Genomic DNA, 26,687 nt, shown 5'->3' with positions numbered 1-26,687 from the left:
CAAACCATTGAAAAGTATATGTGCCTTGAACAGTCCTTGCAAAGAACTAATAAAAATGAATTGAATATTTGATATATCATAGTTTTAATTTCTGAAAGCTCAGGAGTTCAATATTTTATTTCACTGCAATTTTATTTTATTTTCAATGTTTTAAGTACAAAAGTAAACATTTGTAATATAATTTGTTTTCAGTAAGCGCTAACGACCCGATAAGCCTTAGGAAAGGGGACAGCAGCCAAATTTTGTTTGTACTGATATTATTTGCTTTAAGTCCGATTTGCATGTTCAATTTAAGCTTTGCTCGTTTTAAGATTTATTTATTCATCTATATGTGTACCTGATGTATGTCTGCTTGCTATGATTGTTTACTTAATTCATGTTCGTTTTGGGTTTCATTTATTCTTTAACAGTAATTTCTAATCGTTTTGAGTTTGAATTATAATAAGAATTTATTTCTGCTGATCTTAAGTTTAATATGGCACCTTACTTTTCTTTTTTCGGAGTTTTTTTTTTAATTAATTCACTAAAAAGGTATTGTGTATCGTCCACTAAAAAGCTTTTTCTAAGTTTTTTCTTCCGTTCGAAAAAACTTCACGTGGTTTTTTTTCCGTGGACTTGGTCTTGTACCTGCAACTATAGTGCATGATACCAGTTCACCCCTTGTAATCCACGAGGCCACAAGGCATATATCAGAACCCCAGTTTTCCCATCTGAAGTACCTTTAAGGGGCATGTTTTTTTTTTTATTTAAATAACTCAAAAATGTACTGGGGTCTCGTGCAAAAAATTTAAGAACTATCTACTAATGTTAGCAGCAGTGGCTTTTAAAAACGGCAAGGAGTCCTTGGGGCCATACGTTTTTAAAATCCTTGAAATCTTAAGATTAAGGTTTACATACGTTTTCTTGGAAGGGAGAGGAGGGTGTCCAGTTTCAAACTGAGATACAACAGCCCTCATGTGACCCTGTTCCAGTTTGAGGATTTCCAAGAATTTTCAGAAGTTAGGATTGTGGCAGCTAATGGAACTTTACATTCGAGAGTGCCCACCAGGGTTACCACCACGGTCAGTTCCTAATGTGCTACAATTTCCCCTAGTTTGCGTACTACACAGTGATTTTCGGTGCTAAAATCAAAAAAAAAATGACTGTAATAGTGCTAAAATAGCATTTAAGGAGCCGTTTGTGCTATTTTAGGAGTCCTGTGCACGTCCTACAGTGATATACATAATAATTTACTGCTAAAATGACACTTTCATGCTACAAGTGGCAACCCTGGTGCCCGCTCTCCACTGAATTAAGGCTCTGGGTGCATCAATCAGGCGTATATCATATGTAATGAGGAAATTAGGGGATGATTTTTTTATTTCTTCTTAGACGATCTATATGGGTGCCCTTGAAGTAGTCAGTTGAATCGGTAAAGTCACTACCAAGCTCTTCCTGAAGATCTTCAAAAACTGACAAAAGGTTGCTAATAGGTACAAATGCCAGAGATGGTATCATCTGAGCCAGCAGAAAAAAAGGAGTATCACTTCTGAACCACTCTTGGAGCCCCAGCACCTGAAGCTTTCTATACACTCTGACACAAGTGAAAAAAAAAGCCTTTTATTTCTGCTGTTGGAAACTTTAACTTTAAAGCGTTAATTGACGGAGCTTTAAAATATACCATCACTGACTAGAGGGAAAGGTAAAGTTCCATAGCTCTGATCTCTTCCAAGAGACGGGTGTATGTGGCCTGGGATTTATTGCGAAGAAGAGCGCAAAGGCAAAGAAAAGTGTTACTATCGGAAAGAGCATGGATGGTCTGGAGCTGACAAAACAGCAGTGGGGCAATATTAAAGGTCCCAACTACAAACCAGTGATCATAATTGTGGATGATATCCAGGTTTTCCCAGGTTCCATAAACGAGCAACCATTGAGAATCATTACATACCTGTTAAAAATTTAATTTTTATTTTTTTCTTATTTTGCAAAACGAAGAACGCTAAACAACTAGATATTAACCTCCATGGATTAAAGCTTTCTGGATTTATTAAATATATTTTCTATGTATAGAAAAAAGTTAAAACCGAGTTTAGTGTTCACCAAATAAGTACCTTAAAAACAAGGAAGATAAATTACTTGAATACAAATTTGACCAAGCAATTCGGCATGTTTAGCTCCAGAGTGTATAAATTTTACTTTGGCGGAAACCGTAATATTGTTGGCACTGATGTTTTCAACAATTTTAAATTTGTATATAAGATATTATCAATGTACACCGTGGTAACCGATTATGAGATTAAAGAAAATAAAGCAATCTTTTCAACTGAAAGTAAAGAACGACATTAAAACTTAAAAGGAACAGGAATTATTCCATGTATAAAAGGGTTTCCCCCTCTTCAGCTCCTCGTTCTTTCCGCTTTAAGTTCAGCCTTTTCTCCTAATTCTTTAAGAAGACCTTCTTAATAATTAGGGTCGTTTAATTGGAATAGGAACCTTTTTTAAAGACTTTTTAGAGACTTTATCGTAACAAACAAGGCGTTGAGGACGTTTCAGCCCCCATCATAGACAGAATCATTTCTGTTCGTTTTAATCACAGTATAAAGATATAGCAGTAATTTTACCGCAGATAATTTCTGGCTCTACATTCTCGGTGCGAACAAACAGCTCATCTCACTTATTCTTGGATTAGCGCGTACAAACAGCTCCTCTCATTTGATCTGCCATCAGCGGTCCAATTACTCTGGAACATGTATTTTGGCAGAAACTTTCTCAAAATGCCCTTGAAACTAACTGGAGACTTCAAAGCCTACTTTTAATTCCTAAAAACATCTAAGAATAACATTGTACTAGTAATTACTGATTTTCATATATATATTGGAATAAATTAATTTAAAATTAGTTTCTTCAAAATTTAGTGTTCCAACGATGAAGCCAAGTTTCGCGTTCAAGAGAAATCTGGCTTGTCTACCCGTGAAAAGAATTAAAGTCGCTTATGTTTCTACGTTCTCTGGAGCATTCGCACCTCGGTCCGGGTTTCTATAATGGGTGAGAGAGGGAAAGATCATACTGCCTATAATTTATGTACTGTGGTTTTAATGTTGCTCCTTAGCCTACTTTCAGTAAAAAACTGATTTTTATATAATTTAATATCGCTTTTTCAAATCACGCCAGGAAATCCACCTGCTCCCGAGGTTGTTACAGGTACCCACTCCCGTCTCCACTGTGAAAAGGCCCATCGATGCTCCTTCATAACAGCTGATTCGAAAGTATGCCTCACTGTAGACAATTTCATTAAACATAATCTGAATCAACTTGGCTGAATGAAGCCAATAATTAACGTCAATATTAAACGTTCATTTTGTAAGAATTACACAACTATTAGGAACGAACGTGAGTAGGGTGCCTCGTCTGGATTCTCGACCTTTACGTTCCTTCCTGTGCTATTCTCGGCCTTTACGTTCCTTCCAGTGTTATTTGCCCACTTTACGTTCCATGGCACCTTTCCAAGGCAGATTACCAGAAGAAAACCCACGCGTGTGACATCAGAGCTAGACATGGAGATTTTAAAAGTTGGCATGGTAACAACCATACGCGTGGACATTTTATCGTTGCGATCATAGCTCTAAAAAAAAAAGAAGGGTTTAGCATTTGCAAATTTGATCCTATTAAGGTGGAAAAAAAGGGTTTAGCCTTTGCGAATACTTCAATGTGTTCTGTATAATACTCAAGTGATGTTTGAACAGGGTTGTCAGTTTAAAATAGAGTGTAACGAGGGCTTGTTAACTCAGGCAATTTGTTATAAATTTGGGACAACATAAATCTATGAAAATGGTTAATGATGATAGAATGACATTGTGAGTTGACCTAGCTCTACCTCTCCGATGTATTTCTGTATAATACACAAGTGGTTTCAAAGGGTAACAACTATACGCGTGGACATTTTATCGTTGCGATCATAGCTAAAAAAAAGGGTTTAGCCTTTGCAAATTTGATCCTATTAAGGTGGAAAAAAAGGGTTTAGCATTTGTGAAAACTTCAATGTGTTCTGTATAATACTCAAGTGATGTTTGAACAGGGTTGTCAGTTTAAAATAGAGTGTAACGAGGGCTTGTTAACTCAGGCAATTTGTTATAAATTTGGGACAACATAAATCTATGAAAATGGTTAATGATGATAGAATGACATTGTGAGTTGACCTAGCTCTACCTCTCTGATGTATTTCTGTATAATACACAAGTGGCTTCAAACTTTTTTGTCTTCTTTTTAAGGAGAAAAATTCCCTACAATTACTCTCATCCTCCAAAGAGAGCTAAGGTTAATGACATTACTCCAATACAACAAGTGGAGATAACTGGCACTGCTCTGTAGAAATAGTTATTTCCTTCAAAAAATATCCTTTTTTCCCATTACCAAAAATCTTTTCCGATGTAAATAAAAGGCATCTGTCTTTGTAATTATAGAAATGCTCCCTTTTGGAAAAACAGGCATCGCAAGCTTGTGTTATCTTAGAGATTAATGCGTAACTCGAGACATGTTGGCAAAGTTTTTAATAGAGGCTGTTTCCAAAGATTTAGGATTCATTAACTTTAGTGTTGCCTGTCAAAAGCTATGAGCTTGAGAAAATTGCCTGATTATCGAAAAATGGAGAAACACCCTCCAAAAGTCACCATGAATGGAACTGTCTTGAGGGGGAAATTTTCTATGGAAGAGGGGAAGGGTATTTTTACATGAAAACAACTTCAACCGTGCCCCGCTCCCCGCGATCAGAAATTAAATTATAAAAAATTTTCTTCAACTGAAAGTAAGGAGCAGCATCATCAAAATCTATGAGCTCGAGAAAATTGCCTCGTGGCCCACCCTCTGCGATCAGAAATTGAATTATAAAAAAGTTTCTTCAACTGAAAGTAAGGAGCAACATCATCAAAAGCTATGAACTTGAGAAAATTGTCTGATTATCGGAAAATAGGGAAACACCCTCCAAAAGTTGACAAGAATGGAACTGTCTTGAGGGGGGAATTTTCCATGGAAGAGGGAAGGATATTTTTACATGAAAAAAACTTCAACCGTGCCCTGCTCCCCGCAATCATAAATTAAATTATAAAAAATTTTCTTCAACTGAAAGTAAGGAGCAGCATCATCAAAATCTATGAGCTTGAGAAAATTGCCTGATTATCGAAAAATAGAGAAACACCCTCCAAAAGTGGCCATGAATGGAATTGCCTTGAGGGGCGAATTTTCCATGGAAGAGGGGAAGGATATTTTTACATGAAAACAACTGCAAGAGTGCCCAGCTCCCCGCGATCAGAAATTAAATTATAAAAAAGTTTCTTCAACTGAAAGTAAGGAGCAGCATTATCAAAAGCTATGAGCTTGAGAAAATTAGCAGTTACGAGCAGGGATAGAATGTTAATTCATACCTTATTTATTATAAATTTGGAAGAAATCCAGAACAAACCATAGAAATTCTTGCAAATCAAGTAATAAGGTGTATGTGAGTACGAACCATCAAGGATCATAAGCACCAATGACCCTAACCAGCAGACATCAACCCCCCCAAGGTCCCCTATCCCCAAACTCGAAGGGTGCCCCCTCCCTACAACTTTTTGGCCCCCTCCCCCCATTTTTTTTTTAAAGTTTTTTTATAACTTTTTTTTTATTATTTTTTTTTTAACATGATATATTATTTCAACTTTTTTTTACATCTCTAAATCATATCAGAAAAATAGAATGACAATTGATTTAAATTTTAAAATATATTCTTGTGCATACCCATACTCCTATTGATGAGGACTGATGGTTCTAATTCAATATTTTTTCCATGAAAGCAAACTATTTTGTTTTTATTAAATTTTTTTTGGACTTCGAAATTATTCAACTTTTTTTTTACATCTCTAAATCATATCAGAAAAATAGAATCGTACTTTTGATTTAAATTTTTAAATATATTTTTGTTCATACCCATACTCCTATTGATGAGAACTGATGGTTCTAATTTTTTTTTACTTCGAAATTATTCAACTTTCTTTTTTTATATCTCTAAATCATATCAGAAAAATAGAATGACACTTTTTATTTAAATTTTAAAATATATTCTTGTGCATACCCATACTCCTATTGATGAGAACTGATGGTTCTAATTCAATATTTTTTTCATGAAAGCAAACTATTTTTTTTTACTTCGAAATTATTCAACTTTCTTTTTGTACATCTCTAAATCATATAAGAAAAATTGAATGACACTTTTGATTTAAATTTTAAAATATATTCTTGTGCATACCCATACTCCTATTGATGATGACTGATGATTCTAATTCAATATTTTTTTTCATAAAAACAAACTTTTTTTTTAAACAATTTTTTTTTGGACTTCGAAATTATTCAACTTTTTTTTACATCTCTAAATCATATCGGAAAAATAGAATGGCACTTTTGATTTAAATTTTAAAATATATTCTTGTGCATACCCATATTCCTATTGATGAGGACTGATGGTTCTAATTCAATATTTTTTGCATGAAAGCAAACTATTTTTTTTTTTAACTAAATTTTTTTTGACTTCGAAATTATTCAACTTTTTTTACATCTCTAAATCATATCAGAAAAATATAATGACACTTTTGATTTAAATTTTAAAATATATTCTTGTGCATACCCATACTCCTATTGATGAGGACTGATGGTTCTAATTCAATATTTTTTTTCATGAAAACAAACTATTTAAAAAAAAAAAAAATTTTTTGATTTCGAGATTATTCAACTTTTTTTACATATCCAAATCATATCAGAAAAATATAATGACCCTTTTGATTTAAATTTTAAAATATATTCTTGTGCATACCCATACTCCTATTGATGTGGACTGGTAGTTCTCATTCAGTGTTTTTTTCATGAAAACAAACTACTTTTTCTTAACTAAATTTGTTTGGGACTTCGAAACTATTCAACTTTTTTTTACATCTCTAAATCATATTAGAAAAATAGAATGGTACTTTTGATTTAAATTTTTAAAAATATTTTTCTGCATACCCATACTTCTATTGATGAGAACTGATGGTTCTAATTCAATATTTTTTTTCATGAAAGCAAACTATTTTTTTTTACTTCGAAATTATTCAACTTTCTTTTTTTACATATCTAAATCATATAAGATAAATAAAATGACACTTTTGATTTAAATTTTACAATATATTCTTGTGCATACCCATACTCGTATTGATGAGAACTGATGGTTCTAATTCAATATTTTTTTCTTGAAAGCAAACTATTTTTTTTTACTTTGAAATTATTCAACTTTTTTTTTTTACATCTCTAAATCATATCAGAAAAATAGAATGACACTTTTGATTTAAATTTTAAAATATATTCTTGTGCATACCCATACTCCTATTGATGAGGACTGATGATTCTAATTCAATATTTTTTTTATGAAAACAAACTATTTTAAAAAAAAATTTTTTTTTTTTACTTCGAAATTATTCAACTTTTTTTTACATCTCTAAATCATATCGGAAAAATAGAATGGCACTTTTGATTTAAATTTTAAAATATATTCCTGTGCATATCCATACTCCTATTGATGAGGACTGATGGTTATAATTCAATATTTTTTTCATGAAAGCAAACTATTTTTTTTTAACTAAATTTTTTTGGGACTTCGAAATTATTCAACTTTTTTTTTTACATCTCTAAATCATATCAGAAAAATAGAATGGTACTTTTGATTTAAATTTTAAAAAATAATCTTGTGCATAATCATACTCGTATTGATGATGACTGTTGGTTCTAATTCAATATATTTTTTTCATGAAAGCAAACTATTTTTTTTAACTCAATTTTTTTTCACTTAGAAATTATTCAACTTTTTTTACATCTCTAAATCATATCAGAAAAATAGAATGGTACTTTTGATTTAAATTTTAAAATATATTCTTGTGCATACCCATACTCGTAGTGATGAGAACTGATGGTTCTAATTCAATATTTTTTTATGGAAAGCAAACTATTTTTTTTTTACTTCGAAATTATTCAACTTTCTTTTTTTACATCTCTAAATCATATCAGAAAAATAAAATGGCACTTTTGATTTAAATTTTAAAATATATTCTTGTGCAAACCCATACTCCTATTGATGATGACTGATGGTTCTAATTCAATATTTTTTCATGACCCTTTTGATTTAAATTTTAAAATATATTACTGTGCATACCCATAATCCTATTGATGATGACTGATGGTTCTAATTCAATATTTTTTTCATGAAAGCAAACTATTTTTTTTAACTAAATTTTTTTTGGACTTCGAAATTATTCAACTTTTTTTTTACATCTCGAAATCATATCAGAAAAATAGAATGGTACTTTTGATTTAAATTTTAAAATATATTCCTGCGCATACCCATACTCCTATTGATGAGAACTGATGGTTCTAATTCAATATTTTTTTTCATGAAAGCAAACTATTTTTTTTTTACTTCGAAATTATTCAACTTTCTTTTTTTTACATCTCTAAATCATATCAGAAAAATAAAATGACACTTTTGATTTAAATTTCAAAATATATTCTTGTGCATACCCATACTCCTATTGATAAGGACTGATGGTTCTAATTCAATATTTTTTCATGAAAACAAACTATTTTTTTTTACAATTTTTTTTGGAATTCGAAATTATTCAACTTTCTTTTTTTTACATCTCTAAATAATAAGAGAAAAATAGAATGACACTTTTGATTTAAATTTTAAAATATATTCTTGTGCATACCCATACTCCTATTGATGAGGACTGATGGTTCTAATTCAATATTTTTTTCATGAAAGCAAACTATTTTGTTTTTTTTAAATTTTTTTTGGACTTCGAAATTATTCAACTTTTTTTTTACATCTCTAAATCATATCAGAAAAATAGAATCGTACTTTTGATTTAAATTTTTAAATATATTTTTGTTCATACCCATACTCCTATTGATGAGAACTGATGGTTCTAATTTTTTTTTACTTCGAAATTATTCAACTTTCTTTTTTTATATCTCTAAATCATATCAGAAAAATAGAATGACACTTTTTATTTAAATTTTAAAATATATTCTTGTGCATACCCATACTCCTATTGATGAGAACTGATGGTTCTAATTCAATATTTTTTTCATGAAAGCAAACTATTTTTGTTACTTTGAAATTATTCAACTTTTTTTTTTTACATCTCTAAATCATATCAGAGAAATAGAATGACAATTTTGATTTACATTTTAAAATATATTCATGTGCATACCCATATTCCTATTGATGTGGACTGATGGTTCTAATTCAATATTTTTTTTATGAAAGCAAACTATTTTTTTAACAAATTTTTTTTGGACTTCGAAATTATTCAATTTTTTTTACATCTCTAAATCATATCAGAAAAATATAATGACACTTTTGAATTATATATTTGAATACATTTTTGTACATACCCATATTCCTAATCATGATAACTGATTGTTCTAATTCAATATTTTTTCATGAAAGCAAACTATTTTTTTTTTTAACTAAATATTTTTGGAATTTGAAATTATTAAACTTTTTTACATCTCCTAATCATATCGGCAAAATAGAATGACACTTTTGATTTAAATTTTAAAATATATTCTTGTGCATACTCATACTCCTATTGATGAGGACTGATGGTTATAATTCAATATTTTTTTTCATGAAAACAAACTATTTAAAAAAAAAAATTTTTTTTGACTTCGAAATTATTCAACTTTTTTTACATCTCCAAATCATATCAGAAAAATAGAATGACCCTTTTGATTTAAATTTTAAAACATATTCTTGTGCATACCCATACTCCTATTGATGATGACAGATGTTTCTAATTCAATATTTTTTCATGATAAACAACCTATTTTTTTTTCACTAAATTTTTTTGGGACTTCGAAATTATTCAACTTTTTTTTACATCTATAAATCATATCAGAAAAATAGAATGGCACTTTTGATTTAAATTTTTAAAAATATTTTTCTGCATACCCATACTTCTATTGATGAGAACTGATGTTTCTAATTCAATATTTTTTTCATGAAAGCAAACTATTTTTTTTTACTTCGAAATTATTCAACTTTCTTTTTTTACATCTCTAAATCATATCAGAAAAATAGAATGACACTTTTGATTTAAATTTTAAAATATATTCTTGTGCATACATTAGTTAAAAATTTAGTTAAAAAAATAGTTTGCTTTCATGAAAAAAATATTGAATTAGAACCATCAGTCCTCATTAATAGGAGTATGGGTATGCACAAGAATATATTTTAAAATTTAAATCAAAAGGGTCATTCTATTTTTCTGATATGATTTGGAGATGTAAAAACAGTTGAATAATTTCGAAGTCAAAAAAAAAAAATTTTAAATAGTTTTCTTTCATGAAAAAAAATATTGAATTAGAACAATCAGTATTCATCATTAGGAATCTGGGTATGAACAAGAATATATTTTAAAATTTAAATAAATATTGAAATTCAATTTTGATGATAATATTTATATATGTAAAAAAGTTGAATAATTTTTAGGTCCAAAAAAATTTAATTGAAAAAAAGTTTGCTTTCATAAAAAAAATATTGAATTAGAGACATCAGTCCTCATCAATAGGAGCATGGGTATGCACAAGAATATATTTTCAAATTCAAATCAAAAGTGTCATTCTATTTTTCTGATATGATTTAGAGATGTAAAAAAAAGTTGAAGAATTTCGAAGTCAAAAAAAATTTTTTTTTTTTAAATAGTTTGTTTTCATGAAAAAAATATTGAATTAGAACCATCAGTCCTAATCAATAGGAGTATGGGTATGCAAAAGAATATATTTTAAAATTTAAATCAAGTGTCATTATATTTTTCTGATATGATTTAGAGATGTAAAAAAAGAAAGTTGAATAATTTCGAAGTAAAAAAAATTAGTTTGCTTTCATGAAAAAAATATTAAATTAGAACCATCAGTTCTCATCAATAGGAGTATGGGTATGCACAAGAATATATTTTAAAATTTAAATCAAAAGTGTCATTCTATTTTTCTGATATGATTTAGAGATGTAAAAAAGAAAGTTGAATAATTTCGAAGTAAAAAAAATAGTTTGCTTTCATGAAAAAAAGATTGAATTAGAACCATCAGTTCTCATCAATAGGAGTATGGGTATGCACAAAAAAATTTTTTTTAATTTAAATCAAAAGTACCATTCTATTTTTCTGATATGATTTAGAGATGTAAAAAAAAGTTGAATAGTTTCGAAGTCCAAAAAAAATTTAGTTAAAAAAAAATAGTTTGCTTTCATACAAAAAATATTGAATGAGAACCATCAGTCCTCATCAATAGGAGTATGGGTATGCACAAGAATATATTTTAAAATTTAAATCAAGTGTCATTCTATTTTTCTGATATTATTTAGAGATGTAAAAAAAAGTTGAAAAAATATATCATGTTAAAAAAAATAACAAAAAAAAGTTATAAAAAAACTTTTAAAAAAATGGGGGGAGGGGGACAAAAAGTTCGAGGGAGGGGCACCCTTCGAGTTTAGGGATAGGGGACCTTTGGGGGGTTGATGTGTCTGCTGGTTAGGGTCATTGGTGCTTATGATCCTTGATGGTTCGTACTCACATACACCTTACTACTTGATTTGCAAGGATTTCTATGGTTTGTTCTGGATTTCTTCCAAATTTATAATAAATAAGGTATGAATTAACATGCTATCCCTGCTCGTAACTGCTAATTTTCTCAAGTTCATAGCTTTTGATGATGCTGCTCCTTACTTTCAGTTGAAGAAACTTTTTTATAATTTAATTTCTGATCGCGGGGAGCTGGGCACGCTTGAAGTTGTTTTCATGTAAAAATACCCTTCCCCTCTTCCATGGAAAATTCTCCCCTCAAGACAATTCCATTCATTTCAACTTTTGGAGGGTGTTTCTCTATTTTTCGATAATCAGGCAATTTTCTCAAGCTCATAGATTTTGATGATGCTGCTCCTTACTTTCAGTTGAAGAAAATTTTTTATAATTTAATTTCTGATCGCGGGGGGTGGGCCAGGAGGCAGTTTTCTCAAGCTCATAGATTTTGATGATGCTGCTCCTTACTTTCAGTTGAAGAAAATTTTTTATAATTTAATTTCTGATCGCGGGGAGCGGGGCACGGTTGAAGTTTTTTTCATGTAAAAATAGCCTTCCCTCTTCCATGGAAAAATTCCCCCCTCAAGACAATTCCATTCATGGCGACTTTTGGAGGGTGTTTCTCCATTTTTCGATAATCAGGCAATTTTCTCAAGCTCATAGCTTTTGACAGGCAACACTAAAGTTAATGAATCCTAAATCTTTGGAAACAGCCTCTATTAAAAACTTTGCCAACATGTCTCGAGTTACGCATTAATATCTAAGATAACACAAGCTTGCGATGCCCGTTTTTTCCAAAAGGGAGCATTTCTCTAATTACAAAGACAGATGCCTTTTAGTTGCATCGGACAAGATTTTTGGTAATGGGAAAAAAGGATATTTTTTGAAGGAAATAACTATTTCTACAGAGCAGTGCTAGTTATCTCCACTTGTTGCATTGGAGAAATGCCATTAGCCTTAGCTCTCTTTGGAGGAGGAGAGTAATTGTAGAAATTTTCCTCCTTAAAAAGAAGACAAACAAGTTTGAAACCACTTGTGTATTATACAGAAATACATCGGAGAGGTAGAGCTAGGTCAACTCACAATGTCATTCTATCATCATTAACCATTTTCACAGATTTATATTGCTCCAAATTTTTAACCAGTTGCCTGAATTAACAAGCCCTTGTTACACTCTATTTTAAACTGACAACCCTGTTCAAACATCACTTGTGTATTATACAGAACACATTGAAATATTCGCAAAGGCTAAACCCTTTTTTTCCACCTTAATAGGATCAAATTTGTAAATGCTAAACCCTTTTTTTTTTAGAGCTATGATCGTAACGATAAAATGTCCACGCGTATGGTTGTTACCCTTTGAAACCACTTGTGTATTATACAGAAACACATCGGAGAGGTAGAGCTAGGTCAACTCAAAATGTCATTCTATCATCATTAACCATTTTTATAGATGTATGTTGTTCCAAATCTATAACCAATTGCCTGAGTTAACAAGCCCTCGTTACACTCTATTTTTAACTGACAACCTTGTTCAAACATCACTTGAGTATTATACAGAACACATTGAAATTTTCGCAAATGCTAAACCCTTTTTTTCCACCTTAATAGGATCAAATTTGCAAATGCTAAACCCTTTTTTTTTAGCTATGATCGCAACGATAAAATGTCCACGCGTATGGTTGTTACCATGCCAACTTTTAAAATCTCCATGTCTAGCTCTGATGTCACACGCGTGGGTTTTCTTCTGGTAATCTGCCTTGGAAAGGTGCCATGGAACGTAAAGTGGGCAAATAACACAGGAAGGAACGTAAAGGCCGAGAATAGCACAGGAAGGAACATAAAGGCCGAGAATCCAGACGAGGCACCCTACTAACGTACCTCCACGAGGGTGGCACTGCTTCTGAATCTGGGAAGCTGAGTAAGCTATATGGTTTTTCATTAGTTTTAATTTCAAAACATCTCTGAATTTTCAATCTAGAGCACCTTTGCAATCTTTAGGTTACTATAAAATGGCAGAGAAGGTCATTTTGCAGTGGTGCAATTTTTTGGAAACTTAAAAAAGCAACTAGAAACTTTTCATTTCCAACGAAATGAGCCGTCTCCTGAATTTCTATGACTATTGATTCATTATAATCGCCCCTGGAAATAAACAAACTAACAAAAAATATTATAATGAACATCGAACTAAAATTTAAAGGAAACAGATATTAGACTTAATAAAAAATTAAACGGACAATAATAATAATAATGTACCAAAATAAAACTGGCATTATAATCAAACTCAAAACGAACAGAAATTATTAGACATATGAACTGGGAAGTCGTCCCCCTTGTACCCCAATAAGAGCTTAAAAAACAAGATATTAAAAGTTAGATATTGAAATTAAAAGAAACAGATATTAGACTTAATGAAAAACAAAAACAATAATGAGCTTATAATTATGCCAAGCTTCCCTAATGGATTAGCTTCCCAAATCCACTTCCAGATAAAAGTGGGGAAAAGCTGAGACTTAGATTCAAATAACATAACCTTGCTTCTCGAAAAAGAAAAAAAAGTGTAAATTCTACATTCATAAAGATGGGAGCACCTCTACATTAGGGTTCTAAACCCAAAATATACCAAGAAGTAAAGGAGGATTAGACAGCAATTCCCAGAAACTCGTTCAATTTTCATCTGAAGGCTTAGTGGAGCTTAGAAAACTAATCCTTTAAAATGCACTCCATCAGACATCTTACCCCCCCCCCCCCCACTATGCAATGACCTACCGTCCCTCCTTCATAATAACTGATCCGCAGCTATACACCATCGTATTATGAAGCAAATCACTGTAGTTAAATGAAGAATAAAAAAAAAACACACATCAGAAACATTTTAGTGCAATAATAAGGGAGGTATCACCCTGCAGCACCCTTGTGGACATACTTACAGTTTTCCATGGCACAAACCCCACCAGACAATTCCCTCTCCACTGAAAATTTACCCAGACAATTCCACTGGAACATTCTCTTCGTATGTAGCATCCAAAGAGAAAGAAAGACAAATAAAAAGAATTCCGTATATGAATTCAGGGAAATTCCCCCCAGAAAATGTCCTTCCTGTAAACTCCCCCCTCGCAGAAAACTCCCCTCGAAACATGTTCATACGTTTCCCAGTAACAAAAACTATATGGAAACAATAGAAAAATTGCATAGCTTAGAGACGTTTACTTAGGGGTTTTGAGGGGCCAAGTCATCCCTAGAGGTATATTTTTGACTTTCAATTAAGTGTAATCAAATGACTATCTCAAAATTTCAATCGGATGTCTTTGGGGATATAGGGGCGTTGGAAGGGGGCTAGTTGCCCTCCAATCTACTTGGTTACTTAAAAGCGCACTAAAAAAAATCGAAGAGGGGGGCTGCCCCTCCTCGTCCCCCCTCGTGGTCGCGGAGACTTCGGAGGAAGCTCATTTGATCAGAAATTGAGAGTTCTAGTCCTTTTTTTTAAGTTGAAAGCGATTGGAGACCAGGCAGTCGCTGTCCTAGAAATTATATCTGGTCTTTTTGTTACCTCTTAGTACATCTGATCAACATTTCAAGGTACACATTTTGTACTTTCTCTGTGGCTGCTCAATTTTACATGTGGTGGAATTTTTGGGGTTGAGGAAAATTTATGGGAAATAAGCCAGCCCCCCTCCCCCCAAAAAAGGACAATTGATCTAAATGCAAATTATAACATAAATTTCAGCATATAAAAGAACCCTACTGCAGACAGGGCCAGATCGACCAGCTGCGGGGCCCGATTGGAATTTTTTTTTGCAGGACCCCTCTAGGCCCTATATAAAAAATTTTAAGCAAAATTCCAATCCAGCGTATATATATATATATATATATATATATATATATATATATATATATATATATATATATATATATATATATATATATATATATATATATATATATATATATATATATATATATATATATATATATATATATATATATATATATATATATATATATATATATATATATATATATATATATATATATATATATATATATATATATATATATATATATATATATATATATATATCATTTTCATGTAACCTTTAGCATAGCTGTTTGTGTCTCACAATATTTTGTTCTATAGATCTGTTGGATTATGACTGATCTCATAATTTAAAAGATGAGATAGGTATTCTTTAACATCACCATTGGGGTCTAAAAAGTACATTTGGCCATATGAATGTGGTTAAAAAACCTTCCGTGATCTGTGATGGGTATGCTGCTAAGTTGAATTTGTCCTGTTTTTTTGAAGCTGAAAGCATTACGACTATTTTTGGTTCGATCATTGCGTATGTTGAATGAAGCTAAAGTAAAACATGAGTTCCAGTTTCATATTTATTGTGAAACTCTTTAGAGAGACAGGGATATCCTATAACAGGCCACACAAATTCATTTGGAAATTGTTGATGCAGGAATGCAATTCGACCAAAGAGGTTTCGACCAAAGCCCCCGAGCAAATCATCTTTGTTGGCTACTATTCCTGTGGGATAATGGAGGACTCTACAGTGAATACATACAGAGTTGAAGGGTCCCAGTGACTTGTAAATCACACTTGCGTAGTTTGCGGCGTCTTTGTAGGTTTTTACTGGGTTTTATGCCACAATTTGCACCATCACAATTTGCCTGTTCTTCTAACATAATATTTTTTTTCAGTACTTGTGTACGTAATGGTACACACTCAAGAAGTGAAGTTAGGTCAATCCTAATTAAATATACCAAAATATAGTGAAAATATAATACTTTAGAAAAAAATTTCGGCAATATATTTGCACATTAGGGAGGGGGGGTTACAGTAGAGCGGGTCTGCATGTAATATGAGTTAGCTACAATTAATCTACATAGTACAAAGTAAGAATTGTTTACTAACTTCAGGCTGTCCAAATACTTTACCCTCACCCCCCTAATTTACAAATATATAGCCCTAATTACATAACTAAACTGTAGTATGTCAGAAATCAAGTGTGGAAAACGAAGCGTAATCTACAAGTCTCTTAATACAGACAAATAAAACCAGTTTTTTCTTGAATGTGTACCATTATGTAAATAAGTACCTTTTTTTCGTCTCCACTTGTGTCAATTTTGACACTCTTGATACTTCTTTAGCGTGTATGCTAACCCTACGCTGCTGATTATCTTCTAACTGCATACTTAATTGTACTCACGGTCGTATAGTTTCTAACGTTGTGACCACCCATTCCTCTGTTCTTCATTTTTCATTTTGATTCGTTTGGATCCTCATTGTTGCATGTCTTGTAACCGCATATTTTTTTGTTCTTCGCTCTCGTTTTTGAGTCGTTGTGATTTTCGCTACCACTTATCTTCTAACTGTATATTTCTATATTCTTCAATTTAGTTTTTGACTTGTTCTAATTGTCGATTTCGTTAATAATTTAACTACAGATCTCTGTGATCTTTATTTTCGTTTATCATTGCTTCAGACTTTTTTTCAATGCCTTTTGCCTTAGCTGCTTGGATTGGTCTTGTCACTTTTGATGGCCTAGGTTGTTCATTCTCACCCGTCATACACTTACATTTCTCAGGTTGTTCTCTTGATCTTGTCTCATTTGATAGTCCAAATTTTTAATTTTGAGCTTTCTTTTGTCCTCTTCTGTTTCTTTTGTCCTCTTTTGTATTCATCTTGTGTTAAAGTTAATTTACGTTTGTGTCCCCTAGTCTACATATTATCAAACTCCTGAAAATGCCTTTTGAAATTTACATCACTGAATATGGACACATGAATTTACATATTTCTAAATTTTTGTTCTGCAAATGCTTCTGAAAAGGTTTAAAATCTATTTTCTTTATGTCTTCACTTTCAGTCAACATAGTTGCTAAACTATTTAATCTATCCTGATTTATTGTTGGAACCACATAGTTTTTTTTATTGGTTTTAGCCTGCAAAATGATCTCTCTTCAGAAGCAATGCTTACTAGAATTATTAAGAAGATTTCACAATTTCGAAAATCAATTGTTCATTTTCATGGGGTCCTTTCAAACGTGGGGCCCGATTGGGCCCAATTGCCTTTTGTTCTGCCCTGACTGCAGAGTTTTCAACCACCTATCTACAAAAATGTGAAATTTGGTAAAACCGAGATTTGAGAAGAAAGATCATGTGTTTATTTGTTTTGATTTTTTTAAACAGGCGATTGTATTGAACCAATGGTTCTAGAAAAATCGGAAAAAGCCTTATTTGAACAAAGACTAAAAGTTCTACTGTCTAAGTATCAAAAGCTTTGTGCCACTGCAAACTGGCATTACCGGCCATTTTATGGTGTAGGACAATAATTTTGGTCCAAAGGATGCCAAAGAGTCATAGCTCTCTGATCACATCAGAGAGCTCTCTGATATGATCTCATATCATAGCTCTCTGATCTCTGATCATATCAGAGCTATCAGAGTGATAGCTCTGATAGTCAATAAAATTGAAATTATCAGAAACTTTCAATTCAGCTTTCCAGTCTCAGAGGCAGTAATGCTTCATGGTGGTGCATTTATCCCTAAACATGTAGCCTACGACATTCATATAAAATAGATGGTTCATGGATACTTATTTTAAAGTTTCATTAAACTAAATTGGTTCATTTCAGGCTTGGTAGAATTATGTATTGTGATGTATAATTGCACATTAGCCATTATAAAGGAGGGTTGATGGGTAATTGTGTAGGTAGGAGTGTGCTTACACCTCAAAAATTCCCAGCAGAGGTGTCAAATATCTCCCTTGAAAACCATGATGACACTACAAATAATTTTTATGTTTCAGAACTCCCTCCCCTACTAGTAAATACTTGGAGGGTGAACTTTATACATTCAACTTGAATGTAAAAACGAAAGGTGAAGGAAGGAGCAGTAGCCTCCCTCACATTTTGAAGAGCCAATGACGACTTTCTGATCTTTAGAAGCCTTAGTGGGTGTTACCCCTACCCCTGTTTGCAGTAATGTCTGTTAGTTTTAAGTTTGAATTGATTACTGATTGTAATTTATGTTTGTTTTCGATTTCATTCAATTATTGGTAGTAATTTATGTTGTTTTAAGCTTGTATAATTATTTGATTTTATTCCTGTTTGTGTTCAGTTTCAGTTCATTTCAGTTTCATATCATTTCTTTCTTTAAAATTCATTCTCTGTCAAAAGAGAGAGGAGAAATATTTTATCTTAGTAAACAGGTATTTGATAACTGATTTGAAATTTCATATGATGCTAATTTGAAAATGATTTTTTGGTTGCACTGTCAAAAAGAGTATCAAAGCAAAAGAAAAACATAATCTCTAACACCTTTTGTCACCAGTGTGTCTGAAGCAGCCTTCTCAACCTTGGCATGCTAAACAAATAAGTATCAAAACAAACTGGATGTTGAACCTAATTTGAGAATGAAATTAACCTCATTTCCCAGAAATTTTAAATTGTTACATACTGTAACATCAATCTTCACACTAAGAACAAAAAATATGGGAACGAAATTTACTTTATTTACTGAAGTTTTAGATTAGCATAATTATTACTTTTTACATAGTTATTTTGAATTTTTTGGATAAGAAATAAGCAAACAAATTACTAGATTTTAATTAAAAGTTAACAAACTAAAACAATAAGGTTAATTAAATTGTATTAACAGTTAAAAGCATAAGTTTTGTAAATGAATGGTTCTTTTCAGAAGAAGGATTGAAAAAAAAAAAATCAAAAACCTAGAACTAAGCCATGGTAGAAAATTTTTTTAAGATACTAGGCTAGAGTGTCACTTGAGCTTTGCTGAAAACTAAACATACTGCTTGAAAATTTTTTCTTTAAGAATAGAATAACTAAACTGATTTAGATTTTTTTTTTTAGTTATTGTCTTTGTTTCATGTTAAGATCAAGAAACACAATTCAAAATCTACATCATTTTCAGTAGCTGCAACTGTAAAATTTAGGGAGTATGAGGGGGTGACAGGCCCCAATACCACAACTATGCATAAAAGTATTATGCATAAAGAAGGAGAAGAAGAATGGTGCACAAAATGCTTTCCTTTTATCTTTTTTCTTTATCAGGTAACTTTATGTGATGATACTTATGTCAATCAGAGGCAATGCTCCAAGCATTGCCTTTGTGCCTTCCATGTATTACTTATTACTTCTTTTTTTCCTGACCACTTTGTATAGCAGGGGTGGCTGTGTAAACTTAGACAGGAGCTCTTTTGATTAAAAATTTAAAGTTCTAGTGCCCTATTTGTGGACAATAGTCTGCCTCCCATGCCCTTTTTTGCAACCCAGTCCCTGTAAGCACCCAAGATATTTGATCAAAATTTTGAGTTAGCCCTTTTGTTCATAGTATTTTGCTTCATTTTATTCATAATATAAAAGGCACATTTGGCAACACCATTTTTGGCCCCAAAGGAATATCCATGAAAGAAGTAAAAATAGATAAAATCATACAAAAGTAGAAAACAATAAGCAAAAAAAGGCAAGTAGTCATCAAGCTAAAGGGGGTAAAAAAAATCCAAAGCTATTTTGAATGACTACCCTCAAGGAGGAGTGAGCATTCTGTATATGTAGAATCTGATTATGAACAATCTTTCAAGTCTATTAGAACAGCATTCTGAGTACACTTGGGCATACTCCAATGATCTGTTATCCCTCCTAGAAGGCAGATATCTGAAACCATTGTTTGAATTAGGATGCCAAATGCTAAACACAATTCAGATTTGGGCACAATAGCATAGGCTGCATTTGCTCCCAAAAAGATATAAGCAAGAGTATTCACAAATAAAAGGAATCAGAAAGCTCTTCTCACTTTCAAAATGTATGGTCATCTGATAGCACTCAAAAAACAGGTGAAACATCTGGGGATCATAATTGATCATCACGTGAGCTGGAATGCCATTATGCCAAGAAATCTACAGCTTCCCTAATTCACTAAATGTAGGAAGAAGCTGAGACTTAGCTTCAAATCAGATAATGCATCTATTTAAGACAGCATGTTAAACAATGTTGTTGGATGGTGGAGTTGACAAAAGAAAAGATAACAGGGAAGAATTAACTTATGAGAGACAAAAGAATTTGTTCCATCAGAAAAAAATAAAAAAAAATCTGTAAACTTGATTAGTTTTTTGTTTTCTTTTTTTATCATTTTTATGTTATCACAAAGAAACAATGTTAAAAATGTATATATTGTTTTCAGTAAACCACAAAAGAAACCCTAGAATTTAAAAAATATAGGAGGGCAACAGCTCCCTATGTTGTATGTGATTTCTTTCCCATTATCTGTTATATCTGTATTCATCATCTGTTGGGAACTTCGTGGACAGGTGTAAAAAGGGAGGCTTTGAATAGATTGGGGTGGAGGAAGAGCGTGCGTAGCTGTGTTGGCCTCAAGCAGCTTGGTGCTGTGGTGAGTTTTTAGTAGTAGTAGTAGTATATTTGTCAAATACCTTTAGAGTCAACACTCTAGCACTGCCTTACTAAAGAGCCATATGCTTCCCATATGTTATTTTTATTTATGACAACTTAATTCTTTCTTTGTATCTTTTTCTTCATCAAGTAACTTTATGTGATGGTGCTTGTGTCAATCAGAGACAATTTGCAAGCATTGCCAAAGTATAGCCATGTCCCTTCCATGTATTATTTATTACTTCTTTTTTTTGCTGACCACTTTGTATGTAAGGGATGGTTATAGAAATTTAGAGGGAGCTGCTCTAATTTAAAAATTCAAGTTCAGGTGCCCTTTTAATGGGCACTAGTTCACCTGCTGTGCCCTGTTTTGCTATCTAGCACCTATAACCACCCAAGATATTCAATCGAAATTTTGAGGTAACCATTTTGTTCAAAGCTGTTTGTTCCATTTTGTTTATAACACAGAAAAGGCATTCAGTCACACCACTTTTGAATCAATGGAAAATCTATGGAACAAGAAAAAAATAGACAAAACTATACAAAACTAGAATTAAGTACTCAAAATGCAATCTCCCCTGAAGCAATTATTGAATTATGAAGAGGATAAAAAAAGGCCCTAAGTGATGTATTCACTTTCATCATAGCTAAATTATGTTGGCAACTACCAACTTGCCAAATCTTATTCTTTTGCTTTGGTATCTTAGAGCTTCATTTAATAACCTATTAAAGAAAGTTGGTCAATGCTAGCATGTAAAAAATGGCAATTACTCATAGGACCAATGCTATATACAGGTTCCTAAGCTAGGCTAATGTGTAATAAAATTTAGAAAACAAAATGGGTAGAAGATACTACCCAGCATGGGCGCCCAAAGACTGAATTTTAGAGAGGCCTTACCTGGTCTAATCGGCATTTCCAGTGCTGTATAATTGAAATCTCAAGACAAAATATCATAGGCAGCACTGCCTAAGTAAAGAGCGATGTGGGCACAATATTTTATTCTTTTTAGACCAGGACACTTCTTATAGAAAAAAATGTCATAGGAACTTCGAAAGAACTCATGACGAGGAACTAGATCCCCATCTCCCCTGTCAATCACTTCCCCAATCAAAATTTTGAGATAGATATTTTGTTCAGTTTAGTTTTAAGGTCTGGAAATTATGACAATGACAACCCCCCACAACCCTCAAGGCAAGGGTTGTAAGTTATGCCCTGTGTTGATATAAGGTTTTTCAAAGGAAGGGTGGTCGTATAAACCTCACAGGGGGCTCATTTGATTGGTAATCAGAAGTTCTGCTTGACTTTTTAACAGTCAAAAGTGATGGGAAGTCATGCAGCCCCTCCCCATACACCAATTATTTCCTTAAACACATTCAATCATAATTTTTGAGATAGACATTTTGTTCAGGGTAGTTGAAAGGTCCAGAAATTATGTCTTTGAGGATACCCCCCCTGATATAGCCCTCAGGTCAAGGATTGTAAGTTATGCCTGGGGTCATTTAAGGTTTTTATAGAAAAGGTGGCCATATAAACTTCAAAGAGGGCACATTGGATTGGTAATCAGAAGTTATAGTGCTCTTTTTAAGAGTCAATGTGATCAGAAGGCAAATAGCCCCCCCCCACACACACACACGTCGTAATTTCCAGAAACGCACCTGATAGAAATTTTAAGATGGTCATTTGTTGTAGTAAAAACTTCGAAAAGGGCTCAGTCAGTTGGTAATTGAAAGGGCTAGTGCAGTGGTCGGCAAAGTGCGGCTCCGGAGCCGCATGCTGCTCTTTGGCCCCTCAAATGCCGCTCCAGCACAAATATTTAAATGCAGGCAGCAGACGCGCAAGTCGCGCCGAGGGTATCGGTCGGTTGACGATTGAAGGGAACACGGCGCGGGGGAGACTAGCGCGTTTCTACATGCCAGCCACTGCCCACTGTGCCAGTCAGCAGTCAGTTGCAGGTAGTGGTCGGAGCTTATCGTGTCTGTGCGTGTTACAAGGGTACCTTCTTGAAGACTAAAGTTGTTGTATTTTTCCATCTAGCTGCACATCCAACAGGTATTTTTCTCATCAATTTAAAAATGACGCTAAGTTTGTATAGCTGGCTTTTGAAAAGATTATAATTTGAAATGTTTTTTTAGGTGCCTTGAAATGGCTATCAAAAGGAAGCAAAGAAAAATAGAAGATGAAAACCGTGAATTTAGAGCTGAGTAGACCGAGAATTTCGCATTTATGGTAAACTTAAATGGTCTTCCGACATGTCTTATTTGTAAGGAACAATTCACGCATAACAAGAAGTCAAATTTGGAGAGACACTTTACAGCTAAACACGCGTCATTTAGCACTAAATATCCTCTCGGTGATGCAAGGAAGAAAGCAGTTGAGGAACTTCAGAAGAACCAAGAGACATCAGCTTCTGTATTTAAGAACTGGATGCAATCTTCCAGCAATGTTAATATGGCAAGTTTTGTTATCAGTCAAGAGATTGCTAAGAGAGGGAAACCGTACTTGACAGATGGTGAATACATAAAAAGTTGTTTTATAAATGCATCTGAAGAGCTATTTCGGGGTTTTAACAATAAAGTAGATATTCTAAAAAAAATTAATGAGGCACCATTGTCTGCCAAAACAATGAAAGATAGAACAATTAAAATGTCTTCGAATATAACCATCCAGCTAATCAAAGATCTGAAATTGATTTCGGCCTTATCAATAGTAGTCTTGACAAGTCTTGTGACATAAATGATGCATCGCAAGTTTTACTTTTTGTAAGATTTATATCTTATACTGGTCCCAAATAACAACTTCTAGGATTGTTTCAACTCAAAGATAGAATACGTTGAGAGGATATCGCAAATGCATGTAATTGAGTGTATGGATAAACATCATATTCATCTTGATAAAATTGTGTCGATTTCAACAGACGGGGCCAATAGTATGACTGGCGTAAGAAAAGGGTTTGTTGCTATTTTGAAAGAAAAAATTAATCACGAGATACTTGCTTACCATTGCATCATTCATCAAGAAGCGCTTTGTGCGCAGACATTTCCAGAAGAGATTCGTAAAGTTATGGAATTGGTGATTACTATAATTAACTCCATTTTGGCTAAAGCTCTGAATCATCATCAGTTCAAGGAATTTTTAGTTGAAATGGAGAGTGAGTACGCTGATCTTGTGCTTTATAACAAGGTACGTTGGTTATCAAGAGGAAACGTTTTAAAACGTTTCGCGTCACTATTACCAGAAATCAAATCATTTCTCCTTGAGAAGGGCGTTCACTATCCAGAACTAACAGATGCTCAGTGGATACAAAACTTTTATGTCATGATAGATGTCACGTCTCATCTAAATCAGCTTAATCATAAACTTCAAGGGAAAGGAAATACTATTTTTTCGATGTTAGAAGAAGTCACTTCATACAAAAATAAATTATCTCTTTTTGCTCAAGATTTTGAAAGGGAAACTCTGTTTCACTTTCCAAGCCTGTTGAAGCATTGCCAAAAAAATTATTCCTCTATTGACAAACACTACTTAAAAACCACCATTTTCAAAAAATGAGAGAAGCATTTCTCAGCAGGTTTCAGGAATTTAAAAACAGCAAAGCGACCTTAGCATTTGCCAAAAACCCCCTTAAAGCTACGATAACAGATTTAAATTTTTCTCCTTTTGGCATCGACATTAGTAACTTCGAAATACAATTGCTGGATTTAAAAAACAAGGAAATATGGAGCTCTAAATTTGAACATCTTTGTGTTGATTTGCAAATACTGGAGAAGAACAAATGTGAACTCAGTTCACAACACAAGTGGTCTGCTTTGAAAGACCTGGAGAAGGAAGACATGATCATGTTCAACACCTGGAATAGTATTCCTGACTCTTATGATCAGCTGAAAAAACTTGGGTTTGGTGTTCTTTGCCTTTTCGGTTCTACATATTTATGCAAACAATCTTTTTCAAGCATGAATTTTATCAAGAGTAAATTGAGAAGTCGTCTTATTGATGAGAACCTGGAATCGTGCCAAAAAATAAAAACAACAACATACAAACCTAACATACTCAAACTGTCCAAGGAGATGCAAGGACATTATTCGCATTAAGTGTTTGTCAGTTATTGTCATAATTAATTTTATGGATATGTTACTTTGATTCATTTTTTAATCAATAAATATAATCTTTATTAATTTGAAATCAAGTTTCATTCAGTGTACCCGTAATTTAATAAAGGTCTAAAATCATAATAAAGGTTTACTACATTAATAAACCGATCTGGCTCTCTAAAATTTTTTTAATCCTGGTAATGTACATATATGGCTCTTTGGCAAAATAGTTTGACGACCACTGGGCTAGTGCTTTCTTTAATAGTCAAAGGTGATTGGAGGGTAACCACCCCACCCCCATGATTTCCCCAAACACTTCCAGTCAAAATTTTGTGATATTTATTTTTTTTGAAATAGTTTAAAAGTCCAGAAATTATGTCTTTGAGGATGAATCCCCTCACAGTCCTCAGGGCAAGGGTTGTAAAGTATGCCCCATGGGCATTTAAGGTTTTTATGGAAACGGTGGTCATATAAATTTCAGAGGGGGCTCATTGGATTGGAAATTGGAAGTTGAAGAGCTATTTTTAGCAGTCAAATTTATCAGAGGGCAACTATACCCCCCCCCTCCACATTATATTTTCCCCTAATGCATCTGATAGAAATTTTAAGATATCCATTTGTTCAAAAATAGTCCAAAGATCTCATAACATGGCTTTTGGGGTTGACACAACCCCCCAAAGTATGGGGATAAGGATTTTAAGTTATGCCCCAGGGTATGTAAGGGTTTTATAAAGAAGTGGTCTTGTGAACTTTAGAGGAGGCTCATTTGATTGGAAATGTATACTTCTAGTTCCATTTTAAGAGTCAAGCGTGATGGAGAGAAAATAGCCCCTCCCCTCTCCCTTATATCCTCTTTTCCCCAAACACATTTGATCGAAATTGTGAGATAGCCATTTTGTAGCCAATAGTCCAAAGAGAATATAACAATGTCTTAAGTAATCAAATATAAGAAATATATAGGTGGACATTGAACTAAATCAAAACAAACTATGAGCATGTTAACTTTCAAAAAGGTGACAAAGCAATATCTCAAGAAAAATTTATATTATTAAGTTAGATCTTTAAGAGTAAGCTGTGGGGATTTTGAACTAGCTAGAAGGCACTATGTGTATATTTTTAGTACTACAACTACAGTTACTGTAACTAATGATGCTTAGAGCATTAAGGTGAAACTTCTAGGAAGTGTTTAGGTGGTGTTTCAATTAAGCAAAAAAAACTATATACATGCAGGTTTTCAAAAAGGCATATAAGCAATATTATAGGCAGAACCACTCTATAATAGCTAGAAATATGATTGAAACATTTAAGGAAGCTAATTTGATTCAAAATTATAGGTTCTAGGGTCCTTTCTGAGAGTAAAAAGAGATGGAGGGCAATCAGCCCATCTCTCAAGCTGATTTATGTCCCAAACACTTCTAGTCAAAATTTTGAGACAACTATTTTGTTCAACATAGCAGAACAGTTCAGCAACTATGTCTTTAGGGATATTGGGAATGTCAAACCCCCACAATAATGCCAAACTATGGATTCTTATAGAAAAAAAATAAAAAGATATAATTTTTTTCATGAA

The 26,687-nt window shown here is 32.7% G+C and overlaps 2 protein-coding genes across 2 annotated transcripts in view; one reads left to right on the top strand and one right to left on the bottom strand.

Annotated features, from left to right (window-relative positions):
- Window positions 1–26,687, bottom strand: part of LOC148956058 (basic helix-loop-helix ARNT-like protein 1) — a 221,772-nt gene that overhangs the window by 192,606 nt on the left and 2,479 nt on the right. The gene's annotated exons all lie outside the window — the stretch shown is intronic.
- Window positions 23,877–24,578, top strand: LOC148956059 (general transcription factor II-I repeat domain-containing protein 2-like). The gene has a single exon (XM_089089076.1). It carries the CDS (start codon window positions 23,877–23,879, stop codon window positions 24,576–24,578), a length of 702 nt encoding a protein of 233 aa, XP_088945202.1.

The sequence above is a fragment of the Artemia sp. Qi Xiang Cuo genome, chromosome 1 (assembly GCF_049724085.1).
Source record: "Artemia sp. Qi Xiang Cuo chromosome 1, ASM4972408v1, whole genome shotgun sequence".
NCBI classification, from domain to species: domain Eukaryota; kingdom Metazoa; phylum Arthropoda; class Branchiopoda; order Anostraca; family Artemiidae; genus Artemia; species Artemia sp. Qi Xiang Cuo.
The sequence above is the reverse complement of the archived record's forward strand: the minus strand, read 5'-3'. Positions and strand labels throughout refer to the sequence as shown.

Excerpts from the sequence above, each read along its gene's own strand:
- LOC148956059 (XM_089089076.1), top strand. The coding sequence starts at position 23,877 with ATGCATGTAATTGAGTGTATGGATAAACATCATATTCATCTTGATAAA.